At 37.9% G+C, this 25,861-nt stretch overlaps 1 protein-coding gene across 1 annotated transcript; it reads left to right on the top strand.

The window, feature by feature from the left end:
- Nucleotides 1–169: 169 nt before the first annotated feature.
- PPP1CC (protein phosphatase 1 catalytic subunit gamma) lies at nucleotides 170–25,223 on the top strand. The gene is made up of 8 exons (XM_044673510.1): nucleotides 170–247; nucleotides 14,854–14,985; nucleotides 16,188–16,418; nucleotides 19,858–19,962; nucleotides 22,596–22,819; nucleotides 22,980–23,114; nucleotides 23,812–23,872; nucleotides 24,831–25,223. Exons 1-8 carry the CDS (start codon nucleotides 193–195, stop codon nucleotides 24,899–24,901), a joined length of 1,014 nt encoding a protein of 337 aa, XP_044529445.1. The 5' UTR covers nucleotides 170–192; the 3' UTR covers nucleotides 24,902–25,223.
- Nucleotides 25,224–25,861: the final 638 nt, after the last annotated feature.

The raw sequence follows: 25,861 nt of genomic DNA, 5'->3' as shown, positions 1-25,861 counted from the left end.
GGGGAAGGGGCGGACGGGGCCGTGAGGCCAGGGGGCGGGCGGCGGCGCCGCCGCTGCTGCTACTGCTGCTGGGACCGAGCGGGGTCGAGCGGAGCCGGGCCGGGCCGGGCCGGGGGGTGGGGGGAGGGCCGGTGAGGAGGCGCCGCCGCCGGGGCCGGGGCCGGGGCCAGGGTAGAGGAGGAGGAGGAGGCGATGGCGGATATCGACAAGCTCAACATCGACAGTATCATTCAACGGCTGCTGGAAGGTGAGCCTCCCGGGCTAGGGTCCTAGGGGTGCAGCTTGCACGGCGAGGGGCAAGGGGGTGCTGTACTCCCGCGCCAGCCGCTGCCCCAGGGGTGTCCAGGAGACCCCAGGCCGCCTGGCCTTGCAGGCTGCCACCAGAAGGAGGGGGAAGCGACACTGAGAGCCCCCTGCCTCCCCTTACCCCCCAACACACCCATCCCTCCCCTGAGAGAGCTTCCCTCATTCATCGCCCAGCCTGCCATCGAAGGATGCACCTACATGTCCTTAATGCTTAGCCCCGACCCTTGTTTGCCCCCCCCCCAACCCCTTGGTTTGAATTAGAAACTGACCTAGGGAGTAACTCCCACCCCGCACCCCACCACACACTCTTCCTTGACGCCCCCAAAGCTTGACCCGTTCCTGCAGACTTTTCTTTGAGCTTGACAGGGCTCGTCCAAACCCGCAGGACGGCGTGTTCCGTCCCTTTCTCCTGGGCAAGCATCGGGTTTCTCCTAGTAGACTCCCGAAAGGCTGTTATATGGGGTGGTTGGTTCAGTGGGTTTTTAGGTTTGTGGGCTTTTGTCCAGCCTACCCTTTCTTCCTCCCTCCCCACACAGACCTTGGTCCTGGAGAGTCTTTCTAAAGTTTATAGTTCAAGAGCCTTGAGCTTAAATGACTTAACCTTCTCTTCCCTACCCCCTTTTTAAAAGAGAGAGAGTGTGTGTGTGTGTGTACACACACACACAAACACCTCATAAATAGGTACTTATTTCCGTTCCTGGTGTAAGACCTGAAACGAGGAGGGAGGGAGGTTCTATTTGCTTAAAGGGAAAAAAATGATTTGAGATTCTCCCCCCCCCCTCCCCCCGTGATAATTGAGGGCTAAAATGCACGAAATTTGGCTGACTAAAGGATTTTTAGGTAACGTGATTGATGGAAATCGATGCAGGGGGAAAGATGAGAATCATTTCAGTAAAGCCGCCTTAGATTCAGGTCAGATGTAACAAGGCAAACATTTTATCCAGACTTTCGAAGAGCTCTTGGCACTAAGGAGCAAGGTTTTACTAAATTTACTGTGAAGTGCTTATCTGCTGTCCTCTTAAAAGATTCTTTGTACTATGAGTGATGCTGGTCCTGAGAGGAGAGGGAGAAGAGCATGAACAGTGTGGCATTAAAATTCCCATCTCTAGGGACAGTTGACTTATACGTAATAACCACAGTGAAATCCATTTCTTTACTTTTTTCCCCGACCTTTTATTTTCCTTCTAGAAGCTTTCTTCTTAAAATAACCAAAAAACTCAAGTAACTGAATGTGTATATGTTCCTGAAGTGTTGTTGGCGTGTTACTACTTTTAGGTGTGAGCTCGCTGTCTGGATGTTTGTTACAAATAATGTAAGAGATAAGATTATTTTGCTTTTTTGTGTTCAATGTAGCACTTCATTTATGTGTAACTGCAGTTTTCCTTTGCCCAACTACTGACCAAAGCCAAGAGTGAAGAATCTGTTTTAAGTCATTTGACAATAAAAGGAATCTATAAAGTTAAAATTGAAGAAATGAAAGAAATTGAAAAGAGAATAATTTGTTATTTTTCCTGTTCCGTTTGTTAGATTGGTGGGTTCAAGAGAAGAAACTCCGTGGTATTTGCTTTACTACTTAAAAGACCTTAATGTGATACTTTCCTGAGTTATAAGCATAAAAATTAGGGTTGTAATTAACATCGTGTACATTTATTAAATTGTGATTGCTTTGCTTTACTTAATCTATTTCATTTATTAATGTTTTTTTTTATACCAGTGTTCTGCCATATTACCACTGGAAGCCACATTTTACATTCCTTGTTTGTCATTTCGAAAATTTGTTGTAATAGGGCATTCTAATTGCATTCTAATCTGAGCGGAGCAGGGCCACAGGCTTGTTTACATGACTTTGAGGGGGAAAAAATTTCCACTAATCAAGTGAAATATAGTCCATACCTTTCTAAGTTTCCAGGGAAATCTGGGAACTACCATTAGGAAACATGCTCCTTAATGTATACATCTTATACTTTATAAAGTACTGTACTATTCCTGTGTGTTCCATCACATACAGCATGAGTTGATCATCATTCAAATAAATATAATAAACTAATATTTCCTTAATGCTTAGGTACTAAAGGAGGCAGCAGGGACACTGAATATTTATCCTGTAGTCTGTGCTTAGAATTGGTAAATAAATTATTGCTTAAGCACTGTAGGCAAAAATCACTTGTGCAGTGGCTCACCATGCAATAGAAAGACAATGCTGAAGTTTAGCCAGGGCTTCTGTAGTGAGATGTTGTTTTTTAAGTTTTCCATTTTGATAGATATGCCTGGAGATAGGAATAAATTGCCTACTCAGCAAGTGCTGGAGTTTTTGTTTCCTGTAAAACAGACCTTTTACATATTGAAAGTGGACAGGCCTTAGAGTTGATTTAGAATTGTGCGTGCTTTCATGCTTTATGGCTCCACAAAACCGTTAGAGGAATCAACTCAAAATGGATGACTTGCTCATGTTGGGCAGAGAGTCAGATCTTTGCATTAGAAGAGCTTCATTTTATATTTTATTCACTGTGAATTTTGCCCCTTGAGTTTGGGGGTACTAAGTTTTTTTCAAACTTATTTTTTCATAAATAGAAGTGAAACTTCCCTTATCCCATCTTAGAAATGGTATTTTACACATATCAGAAATAGATGTGGGGGATGATACTTTGTAAACACTTAGTAGTAAAGTAACTCTTAATGTTACTGGCATGCTATTATTTAAGCTGTGTCAAGAAAAATCAGCCCTTATGATTTCAGTAAAACCAAAAGTGTGCTCACCTATTTAAAAAGTGCACAGAGCTTATTGTATAAAACAGTAGTCATACTTTATAAAGTATAAGATGTATACATTAAGGAGCATGTTTCTTAATGGTAGTTGCCACATTTCCCTGGAAACTTAGAAGGGTATAGACCTTTATTTTTCCCCACTTGATTTGTGGAAGAAAAATTTCTCTTCCCTTTAGGGTAGTTCTTGCCCCAAGTCATGTAAACAAGCCTGTGGCCCTGCTTCACTCAGATTAGAATTCTCTGGCTTGTTTTGACATCATGGATGCAGCCTATAATAACCTCCTTCCATTTAATCCTTTGAAATCTTCCTTCCGAATAAGTGCATAATATTAATAACATAAACTTATATTGGAGCAGTCAGTTCTGAAGTGGAAATTCTTAAAATATTTAAATAAATTTCAATTTTTAGAACATCAAACGCCCAGTATCCTGACATTAATAAAGTAGAAATAATTATTCCTGGTGAACCTTTTATTATTTAAAAATTGTTTAAAATATGTTTAGTATAGGTAAGTTTAATATGAGTTAGATACACAAAGTTAGTACAACTAATTGACAACAACAGTTTGTAAAGACTTCACAGTTTCTGCCCTCAGGGAGTTCCCCAACTAGTCCATTGGGGAGCATGATGCATATATACATGTGGTTATGAGCAAAGAATGTTAAATGCAAAGGAGTGTTCCTGAGTGCTTTCAGTGGCTGGCAGTGAGCCAACTGCAAAGGCCTTATTTTTGAAGGGGGGAGGGATGTCCTGAAGGTCAGTAGACCTAGCAACAAGAATCAGGTCAAGGAGATATAATTGGATGGCACAAACTGCAAAGGAGAGCATATTGAATGTTGGTAGCAGAGCAAATGTCTAAAAGAGAAGTGACATTTTCTAGTTAGTGATTCTAAATTAGAAGAATTGGGAAACTAGAGGTTGGGATTCAACCTCTAGGTTCTAAATAGAAATTTGTTGTGATTGATTTGCAGGTCCCATCTCTTTGATGACACAAGGCCTGTGGTCCTATAAGACATTAACATTTTTGCATTTCTTTCCTTGGATTCTGATTAAGGTTTATGCTAAGTGCAGTAACAATTCTTGCAGGTGTTCCCTTCATCTCAAAATAACTCATTGCACAGTGGTATTTTTTTTTCTGCAGCTTTGTATAACTGATGGCTTCTGATTATGCCCTTGCTAAGACATTGGAAATTCTACACCAGAATCTGATAATCTGCTGTTTTGGGGCGGGATTAGAGAAGAGTTTGTCAGTCTGTGGTTAAAGAGAGTACCTCTCATTTCATATGTCTAGCAGGAGGTAATGGTGAAACTTGGGATCATGTGTTTGGTTTTGCTGCTCTTGAGAGGACGAAACATACTCTTGAGAGTAAAAACTTAGATGTTTCTTTCCTACAGAACTGTGAACAGTGGTGGGGAGATAGAGAAATAGTGTAAATAAATAGAGAGTGTGTATATCTAGCTGTCCTGTCAGCACAGTAGAGGTCTGGGGAAATAACTTATATTTTTGAACTGGTATGTACTTGGCAACAGAAAATTTTCAGTTAACAGTATTATATGATCCGCTTGACCTCAAGAAGAATCATTGCAGTGATTGATGTTTAAATATCTCTTGTAATTGGGATTGTTACTGTTTTCTTTAAAAATAATTGAAAAGTTGGGGCATGGCTGACTTGCAGGTTAGGGAGAGGGGAACAAACTTAGAAACTTCAAGAAGAGATTAAAAGGGTTAAATTTCTCTATTAGTTTAAGGTAAGCCTCCAAATTAGTAGCCATAGATACTTCTACTGGTGAGTATCCAAGTTCCTCACAGCCTTTCTCCCCTGGGACTTTTCATTCCCAGAATGAAGAATCTAGTAGCTAGTAGCACTAACCTTTATCCCTCTTCTTCTCTGAGACTTCTCTGAAATCTTAAGGCTTCAGAAAATTGAAAAGCAGTTAGTTGCTTTTCACGCAAAGAAAAAAGTTAGGGGTCCCAAATGGAGTATTTAATTTAAAGGGCTATTTTGTCTGGTTTTGCTAAGGAAATCTAAACTGAGTACTCTATATTTCTTTGTTAAAGTACATTGTTCACTATAACCCTGTTGTAAGGTAGATATTGGGAATGATCCCCATTTTGCAGATTAAGAAACTGGTTTTCATAGTCAAGTGACTCGTCCAGAGGCTTACAGCTATTAAGTTCTAGAGGTAAAACAAGACAAGAATTTTCGGAATCACTGATTTAGAGGCCACCTAGTCCAACTCTTGCAAATATAGGAACTAAGGTCCCTCCAAATGGGTCGCCCAGAACAGTATTTGAACCCAGGGCCTTTGATTACAAATTCATTTTTTTTTTCTTTCCTCAGCACCATATTACTATTCAATTTTTTTAGATTCTTATTTATTTCTTTTTTAAAGTCTGTTAAAATATTATAGTTGTGTCTGTTGCCACTGTTTTTTAAACTGTCTTTGAGTTTGATATAATTGGACACATTTAAAGATGATTATTGTGTGATTATTTAAAAAAATAAGTTCTATCCCCCTTCTTAGAACTTTATAACTAGGTGTGTCCTTGTGGGTTCCAAAATTTTCATTTTAATCTTTCTACCATTTGTATTGTTTTATATTTACAAAATAGTTCTAGTTTTTCTATAGCAGTTAAAAGTTTTCTTATTGTAGCATTTTGAGTTCATTATAACCCCAACTAGTTTTCACTCCTCTTTTATATGTAATGTAGCCACCTCCAAAATTTATTCTGGTAAAAAGTCCTTCCGTACATAAATAGCTGCTTTGTTTCATTGTGTCCTTGATAAAATACTGGATCTATAAATTTTGTCATCTGGACAGTTAAGCTAGCCAATAACATTTCCTCAAATGTACAGTAAGGGAAATTACAAGAGCATCTATTTCCTCTCAACTCCTGTAGCACTTTAGACTGCTCATTTAGAACTTATTTAATAATCTTTTGGATTTATTTGATGTCTTTTTGCATGTGTGTATCTCACCTTTTCATCTAGCTTGTGAGTTAGATGGAGACCTGGGACAGTGGCTTTAGGCTGCTTTGTTGTACTCAAAACATTTTAAGAAAGCACATTTTCTACAACATAAATTGACACATTCTTTGTTGATTAATAGAATGTATGCTGAAAAGTGTTGTGCAGGTCTTGGTGGTGATGGTGACAAGGTATTTTTAATTATCCAAGTAGCCCCACACCAGTGTATATATATGTTTGGGCTATCACCATAAAGGTGCGTGCCATGCTGTGATGGTGTCAGTTTGGGGGCCCTTTGTGGTTGCCTTCAGAGGAGTGAGTGTGTTCTCTTGGGCACTTAAAGTGAAGTGAATCAAATCCTTTCAGCTTCACTGCTCATCTGGTGAAAAAGACTGGGCACTCAAGGCAAGGTCAGCTAACAAAATAAGGCATGCCTATTCTGCCACAAGAAGTGTCTTGGGAGTTCATTCTGGATTTTTGTATATCCATATTCCCCACCCCATTTTAAAAAGTTTTGAATAATTGGAATAAGCTAACATTTATGTAACACTACTACGTGCCAAATGTTTTGCAATTATTATCTCATTTCATTCTCAAAGCATAAGAACCTTGGAAGATAGGCACTATTATAATTTCCATTTAACAGAGAGGGAAACTGAAGCAAATAGGTTAAGTGACTTGCCCAGGATCACAAAACCAGTAAGTGTCCGAGGATGAGTTTGAACTTAGGTCTCCCTAGCTCCAGGCTCAGTGCTCTACCTAGTGTGCCACCAAGCTGCCTGCAAAGTATAATCTCCCAAAGTATATCGGTTTGGGACCTATGACAGTAATTTTTGGACCAAATATTTTCAAAGGTCCCTACCCTTTATATAGACCCCTTTATTTTACAATAGCCATGTAGAGTTGCATAGCATTGAAGGGATGAGTGGTTTATTTGCCAGAGTGCCATGTTATGAATTCTCTCATAAGGCTGTCTATCATGAAGTGGTGCGAGGTTTTAGGAGGCCTTGGGCATAGTGATTTGCCATATGTATTCTGTCAGCCAGAAGATTCTGCTTGACCTTTTATTACAGACCTCTTAAAGTCCTTACAACTAGAAAAAACCTAATATGTTCAAGTCAGTATAACAGAATACTCTTTTATCACCAAGTCAAGTCTTTATTCTGGAAATTGAAGTTTTTGGTTTTCCTCTATGTTCAAAACACTCATTTTTTCCTCTGAAATGTTTAGATAAATGGAGCATAGAAATATATATTTAACTTCACCTTTTGGATTTAACTGTCAATTTATTTCTTTGCTATTAGAACTACTATTTAGAGACTAACAAATTTTCATCTCTCGGCTTCCAATGTTTGAGGGTTGTTTTTTGTTTGCCACCACCCCTTACCTAATCAAAAGATATTTTATGAAAGATTTTTCTCAGGTTCAAATCTGTATTGGGGCCTTTTTTTTTTTTTTTGTATCTAATGAAAATACATGGACCTTCTTCTGTGTATTCTCATCTAGTTTAATAACCATGATACGTTTTAAACTAGTTTTAGGTTTCATTGTTTAGCTTTATGCATTTAATGGAAGGAAGTATTCTTACAAAGTCTTTTAGAATCTTCTCCCCAAAAAGTTACAAAATTTTAGCATGGTTTTAGTAGACTAAATGGGGGTGTTTTTTTTTGCTTATTGCTAGTGTTACAAATTAGAAATGTTAAATTTTTGTTTGTGGAAAAAAATTAATGTTTTAATATTTTATTTTATATGTCATATATGAATGTATAATAATTATATGATTGTGTAATGTTTAATATATAAAATAATATTTTAAATAACCCATTCAGTTAATATAATCATTACATATTTGCTTTGTAGCTATTATATTTATTTTGCTATTATGTATTCAGTTCAGAAATTGAATTTATAACTAAAAAATTTTAAATTGTTGTATTTTATGGCCAGTAAACAGTGATCTTAAAATTAATATCTCTAAAATTAGCTGTGTGTAGTTTTTTTGGGGGGTGGTCATAAAGATTTTAAAGAAATCCCAGTTTGTTTTTTTCTTTTGTGAATTTGACTTGCCAAAACCTAATAGGAAATTTTTGTTTCTATCTTCTGAGGCTGTAGTTTGAAGTAGATAGTCAGCATTTGCACTTAGAAGAAAATTTCTACTAATCTCAGTTCTTTAGGCTACTCCGGGTCCTCCTAAAAACAACTCCCTCCATCTATAAACTTCCTAAGCAGGGCCCAAGTGTACTTTGTATCCCTGCAGGACTAAATGCAGTCATTCGAACAAAGGCAAATACTGTCAAAGCACATGAAATTAACAGCCATGTAACACCTTCCTGGAAGCTAAAACTCCCAAAATAAATACATGGTTTCTCTCCAAAGACAATAATACAGATTCTGTGGGAGAGTGTTAGTTCAGGGGTAACCATCTAAACTTGGGACAATTTGAGTGCCAGCTTTCCTCTGGCACCGGCATTAATCACCCTGGAACAGGCCCTCATTCCCTCACCTCTGCCTATTGGTCTTCCTACGTTCCTCACCATGTGTCACCATGTCAGCCCTTCCTGATCAAACTCCAAAGGCTTACTGTCATCTCCAAAATCAAATGTAAAGTCTTCTTTAGAACATTCAAAGACTGGGGGCAGCTGGGTAGCTCAGTGGATTGAGAGCCGGGCCTAGAGACGGGAGGTCCTGGGTTCAAATCCGGCCTCAGACACTTCCCAGCTGTGTGACCCTGGGCAAGTCACTTGACCCCCATTGCCCACCCTTACCACTCTTCCACCTAGGAGCCAAGACACAGAAGTTAAGGGTTTAAAAAAAAAAAATAAAAAAGAACATTCAAAGACTTCACTCCACCCCAATCCCAACCCCAGCCTTTACACACTCCCACAGTGATGGCCCCTCCTGGCTGGCCCTCAGTAGGCATTTTCAAACTTTTGGCTTCCTTCAAGTACCTGCTGAAAATACCTTCAGAAGACTTTGCTTTTCCTTCTTACTACTAGTCCCTTTTGCTGACTCTCTCTATTACCTATTTGTAAAAAGTTGTTTGTATGTTTTTTCCCCAGTTGTACTAGAAGCTCCTTGAGAATAAGGAGCTAGGTGTTGAATGTAGATAGGAAGCAACCTTCTCAATCCTAGACCTTTTAGGGGACCTTTCCTGTATTGCCTGGAGGTAAGAAGAGAGGATGAGCAAGCATTCTGCACTGACTCCAGAAGATCATTCGGAGCAACTGAGAGAAACTTCCGGTCGAGAATGACTGGGAAGGTAGCATTATTACACTCCTTTCCCTGAACTCTTTGTTAGAACATTTTGGTAACAAGAAAGGTGCTTTATTGGTCAGGTGTTCCTGATAGTAATCACAAGGAAAACAAAGAGTGTGTGAATGTTGTTGGGTTTTCTATTTCTGTTTTCTGAGTCTGTTAGATAAAACATACTTTTTCTTATTGGCCACTAATATTTGCAGGCAAAGTGGTATAGTCAACAAAAATCTTTAAAAGCATTTCTTGAGGAAGAATTCTGAGTTATTTCCCCAATTAGTCAAATACAAACTCTGCAAGGGAAAGTCTGAAACCAAGCAGGTTAGGGCTGCCTTCCAATCAGCAGTAGACTAAGGGTACGAGTGGTAGCCAGTGCACCTATTTGGGCCGAACAAAATAGGGAACCAAAATGCCCCTGATTGCTTTTCAAAAAATTTTCAAGGGTTTTTGTTTACAAAATCTATAACATGTCTTCATTTCATTCTCACTAGGTTGGATCAATAACACTTCCAATTTGAATGAATTTTATTCTTGGCTAGTTGTAAGAAATGAGTAGCTTCTTGAGGCCATGCAAGTGTTGCTATTAAAGCAGTATTCTTTGACCTTAACTGAATCTTAGTATGTTGTAGAAAATTTGGGGTACATAATGTTTGACAGACATGTTAACTGTTAGGTAATGGAAGTAAATACTAATAGCTATCTATTTTATGAGGTGGTGTAGAAAGTGTTGTGTTAAATCTGTCTGGCCAAGTCCCTTTTAGTTTCCTAACATTGAGGCTGTATCCATTTTATTGGGTGAGCAAAGAGTAGTCAAGAAATAGTCATCTGGGGATGGGATTACTGAAGAGAGTGAAATCTCTGAGCACAAATAAGTAGTTGCCACACGTTAATCTTAAAAGAAACAATTATAGAGCAGTAAAGTTTGTATTTGCGTTCAAACCACATATAAATCACAGTCTCACCAGCTCCCAAAAATGCTGCAAAAGTACCTCTTTTCTCTGGGCAAAACTGCCTAAAGTTCATAACTTTCCTGCCAGATGGCAGTATCTTCACTATTAAGGTGTTTTTCTGATTAGAAAAGCAAGCGTTTTTCCACAGTGAGTGCTTTTGAAGAACAGAACAAACATACCATTACCTTTTGGGAAACTACTTCATCTTAATTATATCATACCTAGCAGAGTTTCATAATAATAGTTTTGGTGTTTAGTGGTCACTGAATTCCATAAACTTGATATTTTTCTCTTAAATATTTCAAAAAACACACCCGTCCCTCAATTCCTTCTCTTTTCATAGAATTGTAGGATTTTAGAGTTGGAAAGGGACTTAGCCAAATGAGCTCATAGATTTAGATCTGGAAAGGAATTTTGAGACCACTTACAGTCCACCTTCATTTTACAAGTGGGAAAACTGAGGTACTTGAAATGAAATTACTTTACCCATAAGTTCCACACATGGTAAAGCTGAGATTTAAACTTGGTTCCTGTTATTCCAAGTTGAGAGCCCTTTCTGCAGAATTCTTACTTTATAGAATGAGGGACCTAACCCAGAGAAGTTAAATACTTTTCCCAGTCTCTCACAGCTAGCTAACTGTAATCAGAGGTCTGACTATAGTCAAAGACCAAATCTCCTGATTCCTTTGTTCATCATTCATAATGACCCTTCTCTTACACTTCAGGTGTTTGTCATCTTCTCTCTTTCTACTTTTACTTTTATTTCTTGTTGGTGTGGTGGGGGATCATTCTGATTGGATTGTTCCATTTCTGATCAGAATGTATTAAAAGAGAACCCCCAGCAGACATGCTAACCTAAGGGGTTTTCAGAGCTATCCTGACCTTTATCCCAGGGCCTCCCTTCACTGGAAAAGTATGGAGCAAGACCCCTTTACCAGTATAAAGGAATGCACTCATCTTTCCTAATGATGGACTCTCTGATAGTCAGTTTTTGTAGGTTTTTACCTAGAACCTGATATTTATTGGGTGAAAGTGTGTTGGTTTGTCTTGGGTCACTTACAGTATACACTTTGCTTTTTCTGTCATACAATATACTTTGTAGATCCTTTTTAATTTGAACATTTGCCAATTCAATATCACCTGCAGACTTAAAAGAGCATGTTTACATTCCTCTGTTTGAGTCATTGATAATTATATTAAATAATTGTGACATCTAAATTATGAAATCACCAAAGTCATAATAGAAAGAAAAACTAATAATTCCACTTTCTGAATGGAGAAATTGTTTTTGTAACTTTTAAGATCTTTTCACTGTTGGGGCATCTAGGTAGCACAGTGGATAAAGAGCTAGACCTGGAGGATCTATTCAAATCTGGCCTTAGACGTTTCTGCTGTATGACCCTAAACAAGTCACTTAACCCCAAATGCTTATCCTTTGTCACTCTTCTGTCTTCGGATTGATACTAAGAATGTAAAGGTGTTTTGGGGGTGTGTGTGGTTTTTGTTTTTGATTTTTTTTTTTTTTTTAGTCTTATCACCGTAGGACTGTAGAATTTTGAAAAAATAGGAGGAAATGTAAATAGCAAATGTGTATGGTCATGAAGGCCAGACCTTGAATCTCTCAAATAGAACTGTAGGTCTCTGACAGTGTTAAAGGAAGTAGACTCTTAAGTTAGCTAACAGTTCAGTTCTGCAAGTATTAAATGCCTACATTGTATGCAAACAAAGCACTGATGTTTGTGTTGTTTCTTAACCTAACATATACACTGTCTCAAATACCTAAAGTGTATTCATTGTAAGTATACTATAAAATGAGAATATATGCGGGTAAGCATATCATAGAGTATTTTCAAATTAAATTATATCAAATCTAAAAAAATATTGGTATGTTTGCTGGAAAATAAGACCAAGAAAAGAGAAGCAGGGGAATTTTTAAAAGTAAAAAGATAGATTTGGAAAAATACAAAATGATTCTGTAGAAAAAGGAAAGGAAGATTTATAAAATTTCACATATTCATCAAGAAATGTTGGTAGGACTGTGGCCCAATCTAATGAAATGGACTTCTCTACCAGCATCAATGCAATGATCCAGGACAATCCAGTGGAACTTATGAGAAATAACGCTATCCACATCCAGAGAAAGAACTGGGGGGAGAGAGGGGGGCAGCTGGGTAGCTCAGTAGAATGAGAGCCAGGCCTAGAGACCGGAGGTTCTAGGTTCAAATCTGGCTTCAGCCACTTCCCAGCTGTGTGACCCTGGGCAAGTCACTTGACCCCCATTGCCTAGCCCTTACCACTCTTCTGCCTTGGAACCAATACACAGTATTGACTCCAATACAGAAGGTAAGGGTTTTAAAAAAAAAAGAAAGAACTGTGGGGGCAGAAACACAGAAGAAAAACAACTGCTTAATCATGTGGTTTGATGGGGCTATGATTGGAATTGTTGACTTTAAATGATTACTCTATTGCAAATAATAATAATATGGAAATAGGTTTTTAACAGTGATACAGAAAAGACCCAGTGGGATGCTCATCGGTGCTGGGAGGGGAAGGAGAGAACATGAATCATGTAACCATGAAAGAACATTCTAAATTGATTAAATTTTTTTTTTTTTTTTTAAAGAAATGTTGGTAGGGGTGGGACTGCAGATGAATGAATGAATATGTGTTTGATTATGACCAATCTTAAGAGATTGTTTTGCTTGACTAGACATATTTGTTGCAGTGTTTTAGATGCTTAATAACAAAATTTAATTGAAACAATTCTATCATATGTGGTCGAAGTAGGCCATTTCAACTCTTTGCCGAAACCTTCATAGATCCCCAGAGAAATGACTAGTGATAGATTGTATCTTTAGATAACTGTTTCCTGTGGTTACCCATTTCTAGTGGAATTGGAGGAGGTCCAGAATAGGTCAGTTCAAATGATTGAAAGGATAGAAGGAAGGCCTGCCATATGGAAACTTTTAACTAGGGCTCTTTATACCAGTAATTGGAGAAAAAAGATAAAAGTCTAAAATCAGGAAGCATATATTTATAAAATTGAGAGTACCAAAAACCAAGAAGTAGTAGATTTTATTACTATAAAGAATTTATCCTAAAAATTGTTATTGGGTAAAAAAAAAAAAACCCTATGGTAAACTGAAGTAAAATTATGCCTGCTTAGTCCATAAAGCATTGGACTGCATATGGACTGCACCCAAAATGAAAAAGGAAAAAAAGTCACTATTAATAACAAATAATAATAGCTAACATTACATATCACTTAACTATGTTCCAGGCACTATGCTAATAAGTGCATTACAATTATCTCACCTGATCTTCATAACAACTGCGGGAGGTGGATGCTATTATTATCCCCATTCCCCATTTTACAAATGAAACTGAGGCAGACAGGAGCCCTAATTTGCCCAGGATCACATAGCTAGTGTCTCAGGCTAGATTTTGATGTCAGGGCTTCCTGGCTCAAGGTCCAGTACTGCCCACTGTGCCATCTCACTGCCCTTATAGTGCCCCACTATGTCAGATACTTTGCTAAGTGCTGGTAATACAAATACAAAGAATGAAGAGATGCCTGCACATAGGAGCATAAATTTGGTAGGGGAGAAAACTCATCATGTGTATTTTGGGGGAAGGAGAAGAAATGGGTAGAGATCCTGAGCCACATACCAGATTCCAAACTGACTAGCTAAGAGTTCAAAAAAAGGGAAAGGCTAGTGGAAGACCATTTTGGTTTGGCACCAGAGGGTGGCAGAACCAGCAGTGACACTAAAAAGACAGATTTAAACTACTTGATAGAAAAATTTGCTAACAATTACAATTGCTCCAAAATGGAATGGCTTTGGAGGTCCTTAAGTCAGGTTGCATGTCAGCCTATTGGCACTGCTACCACAGGGTTATCTCTATTAGGTATTGGGCTAGGGAGCCATTGAGGTCCCTTCCAACTCTTAAAAACAAACAAACCCTGTGATTTTATAAATACATTATGGAGTCTGAACATAGTAATCTCCAATTTCAACAAATAATTTTAAATTTATTTTAAAGGATCTTTCAAATTTGATATAGATTTATATGATGCCTAACTTTTTTTTTTAAACCCTTAACTTCGGTGTATTGTCTGATAGGTGGAAGAGTGGTAAGGGTGGCCAATGGGGGTCAAGTGACTTGCCCAGGGTCACACAGCTGGGAAGTGGCTGAGGCCACATTTGAACCCAGGACCTCCTGTCTCTAGGCCTGACTCTCAATCCACTGAGCTACCCAGCTGCCCCCCCCCCCATGCCTAACTTTTGCATGCAATTGTCAAATAACAAATTAGAAATTAGCATTAAAATTGCAGGTTCTTTTAAATTCTGTACTAGGGTGTTTCTAATAAAATTAAGATAAATTCACAATGTTTTTCTTTAAAATTTCTCTATAAAACACTAAAAATATCTGAGGAAACTTACATTTTGCTATTTTGCTTGATTTCATGTGTATATTGATTTCTTGCTTGCCTTCCTTCTAGGTGGAGAGAAGGATAAAATAAACTCAAAAGTTTTTTAGAATGTTTAAAAAATAATGATAAATTTGAAAAGGGCATTTCACCTGATTGTATTTTGTCTTTTCACAGTGAGAGGGTCGAAGCCTGGTAAAAATGTCCAACTACAAGAGAATGAAATCAGAGGGCTGTGCTTGAAATCACGGGAAATTTTTCTCAGTCAGCCTATCCTGTTAGAACTTGAAGCACCACTTAAAATATGTGGTAAGTTCTGGTACATTAGCTAGGGTTTTTTTTGTTGTTGCATTGAATTATGGATATGTTAATAAGGCAGTTATTTAGTGTTTTCCCTCTGCCCCCACCCCCCCTTTTTTTTTTTAAGGTAGAAGAGGCTCTGGTTTCATTGGCATAGAAAACCACTAGTCAAAATTTTTCTTAATGCAGTCCATGTGAACACCAGTTTGGGCACTGAATTTGGAGTCTTAGAGAGTTGTTTGGGGCACAAAGAGGTTGTCACCCAGCTAGGCTTTGAAGCAGAGTATGACTAGCCCTGGGCCAATTCACTATCACTGTGTCATGCTGCCTCATTAGGCATTGTAGGAATATCTCAGTTCACTTCTGGAAGCCTTAGTCTTTTATAACTGGCTTAACTTATGTGTCCCCTCTTTCTATACCTTTATGATCCTCTATTGTTGAGAAGCCCCAGAGAGTGGTGGGTAGAGGACTTACCTGGAAATCAGGAAACCTGCCTCTGACAAAAAAAAAAAATACAGGTGTGTGACATGAGGAGAGTCACTTAACACACACTCCCTGGCAATTCCATTAGACGATTAAGTGCATAAGAAATTGCCAATTTGTATTGATTAGAGAGGCTTTCCTCACTGATACGTTCCTATATAAATAGAATCTCTGTGTTCATCTTCTCTTCCCCTAGTTAGGGGATTACTTTAGATATTTTCCTTAGTGATTTTGATGATCAAGGGGGGGGTGGAGAAAGGGGAAAGAAATGGGGAAAAGATGAAGAAGTGTGATGTAATAGTGAGGGTTGGAGTTAAACTCTTTGAGCTTCAGTTTCTTCATGTGTAAAACAAGGCTAAAATAATATTGCCTATCACAATGTCAAAGAAGTTAGAGCTGGAAAAGACCATTTCCTACTCCCAGCTCTCATGTTTTTTATAAATGAGGGAATTGAATTATAAATACAAGTTATTATTTTTTAGTATTCATGCAAATTGGGTATTTAAGCCTGAGGACTAGAAGTAAAGACCTCCCTAAATAGCACTTTGAAATCTGTTTGCTATTAGTGCTTAGCAGACTTGTGAAAAAGCTGTTTTTGGACAAGAAGATATTTATTGCCCTACTACGTGGAAGAATCTGTAAGGAATATATTTCTGAATGTTTAACTAGCAAAAAAGAAGTGATTTTGAAGTGTTTTAAGTACTATATAACACAATTCTTGTTTTTAGGTGATATTCATGGACAATATTATGATTTACTTCGGCTTTTTGAGTATGGTGGTTTCCCACCAGAAAGCAACTACCTGTTTCTCGGAGATTACGTGGACAGAGGGAAGCAGTCCTTAGAAACAATTTGCCTTCTACTGGCCTACAAAATCAAATACCCAGAGAATTTTTTTCTTCTTAGAGGGAACCATGAATGTGCCAGCATCAATAGAATTTATGGATTTTATGATGAATGTAAGTGACTTGTCTGAGAGATTCTTAAATCTTTTAAAAGTTCTTTGTCCAGAGAGACAGTGGCCATCACCGTCAGTGAAGAACACTATATTCTCAACAGTTAGATTCTTCTCTCAGATGACTAGAATATATGAGCTGTCTAATCTTAAAAGACTATGCAGTTAAAAGCTATTAAAACTTACCACACTGAGATTTTTGGAATACTTAGTGTGTTGTTGCACACTCTCCAACATAGATCTGAGACCTTAATTTTTTCAATGACTTCTTAAAACTACTTATTAATGTGTGTTTTTTTTTCTGTTATATGTGTGCCAGTGAAAAGTTGAATTTGCTAGCTGAACATGCTGTGAAAAAGTAAAAAAATCATATTGCCAGGAATTTCATGGATGGGAAGAGGCGGGGGGGGGAGGGGGAAATAGAAGACAACCCATCAGCAGAGTGGAGTAGGTTATAATAGATTTTTCTTCAAATACATACATTGATCAAAATCCTCTTTCCTACATTGCCTCAAGTGAGATCATGTCAGTAAAATGTTTAGCACAGTGCCTGACACAAAGTAGGTACTTAAAAAATGCTTATCCCCTTCCTTCCCCCCTCAGCCTCTCATACTGAATCTCAGAGCTTCATCTGTAAATGGAAAGGACTTTTAATTAGGTGGCAGAAGGGGGGTTCATTCTTGCTCTTTCCTTTAGACTCTTTCTGCATATAAAAATCTGGTTTGAATTTTACCTGGGCTTGGCCAAGGTGGCATTTAGGAAGAGTTCAAGAATAACCAAAAAATGACAGCAGCTATAAGTGTAGGTTTGTTTCTGTGACAGAAACATCTGTTTCTCAAAACTGATTGGTTTTGTTGATAACAAGGAAGCTTTAATTTAACTATTTATACAGAAAGGGTTTTCCATACTCTATGATCATAGTTTTTCTTCACCTAACCCTTTAGGAGATATTAATCAGGCTCTTAGGATCCATGACATCTAAAACAAAACCAGGTACAATATGCTTAGTGTCCAAGTCTTCTATTTTCTGCCTTGATTAACCATTGACAGTAAATCTAAAGCATTATGTTATCTTTGGGTTTTTCGGAATTTTTCATTTGCATAAATTGGTCTATCATTTTACATACAGTATTTCTTTTTATGGCACATACATCAGATTACAGAGTTATTCTTTATGGCATCTCTCTGTGATTGTATTCATTTACTTTTTCCTTAAATTTAACAGTTAGTGTTGATGAGATTAAAGTCCAATGTTGAGTTTACCAAAAGGCCTAGCTAGTTTCTGTTTGCTTTAACCTCACCTCTAATGTTGGCTCTGGCTTCACAACCTATGTTTCTAGACTGATTTCACATTATTCCCTCTATTTTTAATATAAATAGAATCTCTAATTAAATTAATGTTCCTATGTATATGTGATACTGTATTTCCATCTTTATGCCTTTGCACAAGCTATACCTGGAATGCTTTTCTTCATTATCTTTAATAATCCTTAGTTGTCTTCTAGGCTTAGCTCAGATACAATTTCCATACAATTGAGACTTTTTTTATGATTCCTCATAGTTTAGTCCTTTTCCTACCCACCCCCAAATTAACTTTGCATATATTTTGTATTTACTTGTATTCAGTGTTTCCCTTGTTAGACTCGGAGCACCTTGAAAACAGATTATTTCGTTTTTCCATTTCTCCAATTTCTAGCATAGCCCCTTCTCTAGCACATTAAGTGCTTAAATGCTTATTGAATAAGAACATATATTTATGGAATATTTCTTTTTCTCAGTGATACATTTGGCTTCAAAAAAAATATCATTACTTTGATATTATAAAGGGACAGCATGATCTTTTTTTAAATTCTACTTATACACCTCTGATTTGCAATGTTACATTTGTGGATTTGGATTTGGAAATAACCTTACTATGAGATATTTTAAACATTGAATTTATCTCTAGAAGAATAAATACAAGCATACTGCATCAGATGCCAAGTGTTTTGAGCTTTTATGATCTTAAATTGGAAAGGTACATCTTTTATGAAGTAGCCATCAGATTAGTAATTTGACAGAATAAGAACCTGTCATCACACAAAGAGGGACTTTTTCTTTCTCTGACTCCAGGAACCATCTCCTATATATATACTCTGCGGTAATTGGTAGGACATATCTTGCACCAGGATAGAAGGCAATTTTTGTATTTTGTCCCAGGACTTAAGAATCAAGTCATAGATGTTTAGTGTTGGTTCAGACCTTAGATCATCTTTAAAACGACAATGATGACTAAAAGGAAACAAGCAGTCAGAGGAATGAGATAAATCACATTAGTCAAAGTCTGAGAGACAACTTCAAAGAGGAGGAACTGGTCCATAGTGTCACATGCAGACTGAGCTTAGAATGCATTCTTAGGAAAAAAAAAACAAAACTGGATTTTCCAAGAGAACAATGAAAGGAGACACCAGATTTGCTGGAGAATTTATTTTTTGGGGGAATTAGAAGTAATGATTAGCCTACAGGCCATCTTCCAGTTTGCAAAGAGATGGTGTTCCAAACATTTGCAAGTTGGTTTAGCTTTTGAAACACATTTGCCCAGAAAATCATATTTTAAAGAAAGTTAAATTTCTCATTCCCTCTGAATCCCATTAAAAATGTACTTAATTTATATATACTTTGTACCTACACACTAATGCTTAGGGGGGAATAGCAATTAAATTGCTATAGACATTCCAACTTTACCAAGTAGATCTTTATGAGCGCAATGACCCACAAAAGAAAAATCATTACTCAGTGACTAGCTTCTGATGAAGAGCTTCCCTGAACTTTGCTAGACTGGTACTTGTTTTATATGTAGTTCATCATTAAACCTTTTCTAGACTTAAAGAGAAATTATAGTCATTGGTATATTTGTAGCCTTAGAGAATTCAGCATTAGGTCCATGCCAGGTGGAGAAGGCATTAAACAAGCAGAGCTTGTTTGAACCCTACAATATGGCCCTCCATAGCTGGCCCCTCTTCTTACACCTCCTATCCACCAGTTCTGGCCTCTTGGCTGCTCTTTAAAGAAGTACTTCTGTAGCCTTTGGCATAGGTAAGCATTTTTAGGTTCAAAAGTTGTGGTGGACAGGATAGATAGGGGTTTTTTAAGTTGGATATGCATCACATATTTTATTAGCTTTGACAAAAATGGCCTGGTTGTATTCTTATATTAAAATGATTTCACCTTGTCACTCAGAGTACCTGGTCCTTGAAGAACAAAAAGTCACTTGGGGTGTTGATCAGGTACCTCCAAATTAGTGGTCCAGATTTCCCAAATCCCTTTCAACTCCCTAGTGTTTGGTACTTGAGTTGGTTTTCTTTCTTTCTTTTAATTAATAAGACGTTTGGAATCTCAATTTGTTGAAAATTATGTCAAATACGTGAATTTCCAGATTAATGAATCATTCTAAATCTTTGTAGGTAAAAGAAGATACAACATTAAACTATGGAAAACCTTTACAGACTGCTTTAATTGCTTACCAATTGCAGCCATTGTGGATGAGAAAATATTCTGCTGTCATGGAGGTATGTGATAAAGTTTGATATCTAAGTAATATTTGGAAGGGACAGAGTTGATTTTCGCTTTCACATTTGTGGGCCTCATAATATTGGACCCGATTCCCAAAGGAATTGTTGACTTTAAATCACCTGTCTGACCTAACAAACACAGGCTTATCAAGTTGAAATTATTTTTCTGAGAAAAAAAATTCAGGGTAAATAGTCTGTTTGGGGGGAGGCATTTTGGGGAATGTGCAATTCTAGTCCATTTTTGGTTCTAGTGTTTTGTATTTTTAACGTCATTAGAAGATGTCATTGTCCCATTTACTTTGCCTCTAACAGCTCTTTGATCTCTAGCCCTGTTCTTTGTCATCCTCATTCTCTAATATAGCAGTGGAATTGGAACAATTTCAGGTTTTCAAAACACATTACAGCAGAACTATGATACCTCTACCATCTTAGTCCTTCACTCCTAATCATTTGCTATTGAACTGAGCCTGGAGAAAATAAAAAAACCATGTTGAAGTATCTACTACTAATTTGTTATCTAATCACAGTGGTCATCACTGTATCGAGTTCATCCTGCCTGCTCCCTAATTAGTTCTTTACCCCATTCTCCATAGCCACTGTTGTAAATCTCTCCTCAAGCCTCCCACATCCTCCCTGACCCTCATCCTCATAGATGAGACCCTGCCCACCCCCAAAAAAACATTCACAGAGAACCTCCTTCTCATTTCACATCTCTGACAATATAACCTGCTCCCTCTTCTTTCATTCCTGTCTCTGAAGAGCAAAGCCAGCCTGCACGCGCGCGCACACACACACACACACACATATCCCATCACTTCATCCAATGCTATCTTTTATCTAACCCTTCCCTATCTCCTGGATTCTGCCAACAAACATGCATACATCTTTCCTTAAATCCTTACCAGCTCTCTCCCACTTCTCAGCCAAATTCCTATTGAACTTCAGTTTCCTCTCCTCTCTAACAAGCCTGCTGCAGTCTGATTTCCAGCCTCATTGCTAAATGGAAACTATTTTCTCTAAAACTACCAGTGTCCTTTCACTGGCCAATTCTAAAGGCTTTTTCTCAGTCGTTATCCTGAAGCATGGTGTAGCAGATATACCTGACTTCAAAGGCAGGTGAACATTGGCACAAGTTCCCCCTCTGCCTCACTATGGGGCCCTGGGCCCAAGTCACTTACCTTCTCAGGGTTTGGGGGAAGTCTCCAAGAGGACAAGTTGCAGACAAGTGCTGGTCTGTATTGGATACACACTCCCACACCCCTCCAACACTGACCAGTCTCATCTTTGCCACTTTTCTGGATAACTTGAAACCTCAGGGTTGTTTTGATTTATAGTTATGTTTTGTATCTTATTAGTGACTTTTGGAACCTTCTTTTCTGTGGTTGTCTATAGTTTGCTGTTCTTTTGAGAAGTGCTTTTTCCTATCCTTTGACCATCTAGCAATTAGGAAGTGGTTTGGGGTCTCCAGAGCTTTTTCTTGCCTGTCTTGCTCAAAATGAAAATGCTCTCTCTTTTCATCTCTTCCTTCAAACGCAATCTTCCAAAGGAGGCCTTTCCTGGTTCTCCCACATGTTAGACCCTGCTCCTCTCAGTTCAGTTTCCCTCAACTCCATATGTATTTTGCATGTAGCTTTTTATTTACATGTTGTCTACCCTGTTAGGCTATAATCTTTTTGAGGACAGGGAAGGACTGTTTTTGCTTCCTTATATATATCCCCAGCATTTAATAAATAATTGTTGACTGGCAGACTGAGGAGATTTATCATGACATAAATATTTCACCTTCTTTTAAAGGCCCTGTCCATATCAGGTTAAGTATTAAAAATTCAGGTCTAAGAGGACCTATATATTCATAATGGAAACTGGTGGTTGTTTTGGAACAAACATGTTCTTTACCTTCAAGAGCTGTGTTTGAGTTTTAAAGGCACACGTTCTGGATTTTTGTGGGGTTTTGATTTTAATAAATTAGTAAATTTTAATGAAATAGGATCATGGGTCTGGAGCTAGAAGGAATATTAGATTTCTTTGAGTCCAGCCTCTTCATTTTACAGATGAGGAAACTGATGCCACAGAGGTTAAGTGACTTGCCCATCAGAGTCCCACAGCTTGTGTTTTGTTCCAAGTGGGAGCTATTGGAAATGTTGAGAGGATGCTAAGGCAGGAAGTTGGCTGCTTCTGGATAGCACAGGTTTAAAAGACATGTTTGTAGTTGCCTAGAATCATCTCTAGCTGTAGTCATTTAAATATCATCAGTGGTAAAATCTAGAATTTACATGGCCTTTTTTAAAAATCTCAACCAGGAAAACCCTTGCCAAAAACGGATTTTGTTTTTAATTTGAGAGAATTATATAATCTTTTAAGGTAGGCTCCTCCAAATTTTAAAGGCACTCAATAATTTCCAAGTGTTAACAGTTTGGTTTCTACTCATTGAAATCCATTGAGGGGTGGAGGGGGATCTTAAAAGCTAACTCTTGACTTAAAGTAAAACTATACAATTTTAAGAAACTCACTGGCAAGGTTTAACCAATTCCATGCCCTCCCTGTTGGATGCTTGATTATTTCAATGAAATCCTCTCCCCTAAGTTTTAGTTTGGGGTTCCCCCCCAAAATGTTTTCTTTTTGTCCTACAGGTTTATCCCCAGATCTTCAGTCCATGGAGCAGATTCGGCGAATTATGCGGCCGACCGATGTACCTGACCAAGGCCTTCTTTGCGATCTCTTGTGGTCTGACCCTGATAAAGACGTCTTAGGCTGGGGTGAAAATGACAGAGGCGTGTCCTTCACATTTGGGGCTGAAGTGGTTGCCAAATTTCTCCATAAACATGATTTGGATCTTATATGTAGAGCCCACCAGGTACTCGATTTTGAATTTTGCATGAGGGCCCGTGTGCTAGTTCTTTTAACTCTTTCTAAAGGATTTCCTTAAGCAACCCAGAAACCTTAAAAGGAAAAATGAAGACTGGTTTTACCATGTTTAAAAATTATGCCTAGTAACAAAGCTTTTTTTCTCTAAGGTGGTTGAAGATGGATATGAATTTTTTGCAAAGAGGCAATTGGTAACACTCTTTTCTGCCCCAAATTATTGTGGTGAATTTGACAATGCAGGTGCCATGATGAGTGTGGATGAAACCCTAATGTGTTCTTTTCAGGTAGAGTATGTTAAAAATCTTGTTTGTTTCTAAGCTCTTGGATCAAATTCTAAATCAGTGCTATTGTTTTCTGCTTTTGTGTTTGTGGAATACATTTTTGGTAGGCGCATTTTAGAGCAGTTGTTAAATTAGAAGGGGAAATATTGAAAGAGGATACTCATAAATAGCCTACAGAATGGACATATCATATCAGTTTTAACTAGAAACAAAATAATGGGTTGTAGATGAGCAATTCCCGACCTTTTCTTTTTTTTTGCATATTCGTATCACTCTTTATTAGCATTTACTGGTCATGAAAATATATAATGAAAAAAAGTTATGAATGCAGGAATCTGCTTTACATATTTTTTTATCATAATAGCATTTGTGAACATTTGAAAAAATTCTTCTAGATTGTTTTGATTATTGATTATCTCCAGAATTTGCTTAATTCTTATGTGAATACCTGGCCCATAGGCCATGAGGCCACCACTGTAGTGTTCTATATGTCACATTCCTACTCCAGTTTATATCACCGAAAGGTGTCCCACTTTGGGCCTGCCATCTTATTGGCGTGAGCATTCCTGCCTGCCCACACACCCAGCCCAGGTTAAGTGTCAGAACTGGCTGGGCATTGGCATTCTCCACATCACATACATGCTGCCAGCCTAGGGCCACACACCTCCTAAAACATTGTCTGCCTGTGTGACCGTTTCAGATTCTGAAGCCTGCTGAGAAGAAGAAGCCCAATGCCAGCAGACCTGTCACGCCACCACGGGGTATGATCACAAAGCAAGCAAAGAAATAGAGGTCATTTTGGCACTGCCTAGTTGGGACTTGTGTGGTAGGGTAGAGCCTGCCTCCTTCCTTCCTTTTTAAACTGGAACGTGTACTGGTCAGCTTGCTCCAATAGATACGTGTCTGTGCTCCCCCCCTCCCACCCCCATTTTTGATTTAATGAATGGCATTTGCTGGTTATAGCAGCAAATGAAAGACTCCTCCACTCCCAAGGAAAGTTTCTTTTTTAAAATCCCATTCTCTATTCCTTTAAAAAGCATCTTCTGTTGGTGTTCCCCGCTGCACACTCCATAGCAGTTGATCCTGTCTTCCAGGGTAACTGTACGATTGACTTTTTGTTTTTTTGATTCAGTACAATATATGTGTAGTATAAATGCTTGTTTTTCTTTAGAATCTAAGGAGGGCACTAGTGTTCTCTGAGACTAGACATATGTTACTGTCATAAAATGCATACTGTTTATACAAACCACTGTGAATGTGTTTTTTTCCTCTTTTTTTCCTTTTTCTTTTTTTTTTAAAAAAACTTCAAATGATTTGTTTCAAAGGGATTGCTTTTTCTTTCATTGTCTTGTCATGTACAAACTAGTTTTATTGCTATCAACATTAGGAATAACCTTCAACCTTGCCAGCATCACTGGTATGATGTATATTTAATTAAAGCACACTTCCCCTACCGTATACTTTGACAATTAAAGCCATTATTTTAAATGTTTGTGACTTTCCTAAAGCCAAAGTTTCTGTTGAAATATGTATTGACACAACCCGTAAATACACGTTGGCATGGTTGTATGTAAATGCCTTCCTCTTGGGGATTTAAAAAGAAGTTTTGATTTTGAATAGCCAATAGTAATGCAGTGCTGTTTATGCTATTAATGATTAAAGTTAATAAAATTTTGTACAATTTCCATATTGCCTATTCATTAAGTAATCTTTTTACAGTTACATCAGGCCTGAACCCGTCCATTCAGAAAGCTTCAAATTATAGAAACAATACTGTTCTTTACGAGTGATCGGTTATGCTTTCTTTGGCCTACATGCTTTATTCTACGGTGAAGTTGAGGCTTGTAAGTCAAAAAACAAAGGAGTTAACTTACTGTTCACCAATTTATACAAAACTCACAGTATCTATGACTTTTTTAAACCAAGATCTGTTAAAGAAATCTGTTTGAACAGATGACAGTGTACTATGCCATGTGGTGAAAACTAATTCAGACTTATTAAATGAAGAACTTGTTAAATCCTCTCAGTGTCAATTTATCAGCACAATACACACAGGAAAACTGTTGATGGCATATTGAGTAGATTTTAATGAATAAATTGCTCTGGAAACCACCGTGTCTCCATTTGGATTTGTCTCTTCACATTGAAATAAACTTCTGGGAAAAGAAACTAAAACTGGGAACTCTGATACTAGGTTAATCTGGTTAAAGTTCTAGATGGGAACTTTATACACAATGCCATTCAAGTAGTGGGATTGGGAGGTGTGACTGACCCTCATGGAAAAAGACTAATCATGATGGGGGGAGGGGGTGTCATTTATTGACCTTGGATTGTTTCAATGTTTTGTAGCAATAAACTGTATTGTGACAGGATTCTGTCATACTGCAAAATCCTTTTCGGATTTTAGAAGATTTCTGTTGGGGCTTAATTCAAAAGTATAGAAGTAGAGGAAGGTATCTGCTAAACAGGCTGTTGCAGTAATTCAAGTCAGAATGAGATAGGTAGATGGTGTGGGAATGGATACCATTCCACAGGGCTTTCCCAGCCAAGGATCTTCACTCCCCAGACATGCACACATCATATATAATACCTTACATAAATGAATGAATGCAGGACTAGGGTGAAGGATGTGTTCGACTCGGCTCAATTTTTAAATGGTCTCCATCTCACCTGGGAAGGTTATTGGCGTGGTCAAAGTTAGCTTGTGGTACACCTCTCAAAAGCATTGGGGATGAGTACGCCTCTCATTT

The sequence above is a fragment of the Gracilinanus agilis genome, chromosome 1 (genome assembly GCF_016433145.1).
Source record: "Gracilinanus agilis isolate LMUSP501 chromosome 1, AgileGrace, whole genome shotgun sequence".
NCBI lineage: Eukaryota > Metazoa > Chordata > Mammalia > Didelphimorphia > Didelphidae > Gracilinanus > Gracilinanus agilis.
Note: the sequence above shows the minus strand (reverse complement) of the source record. Positions and strands in the feature narration are given on the sequence as shown.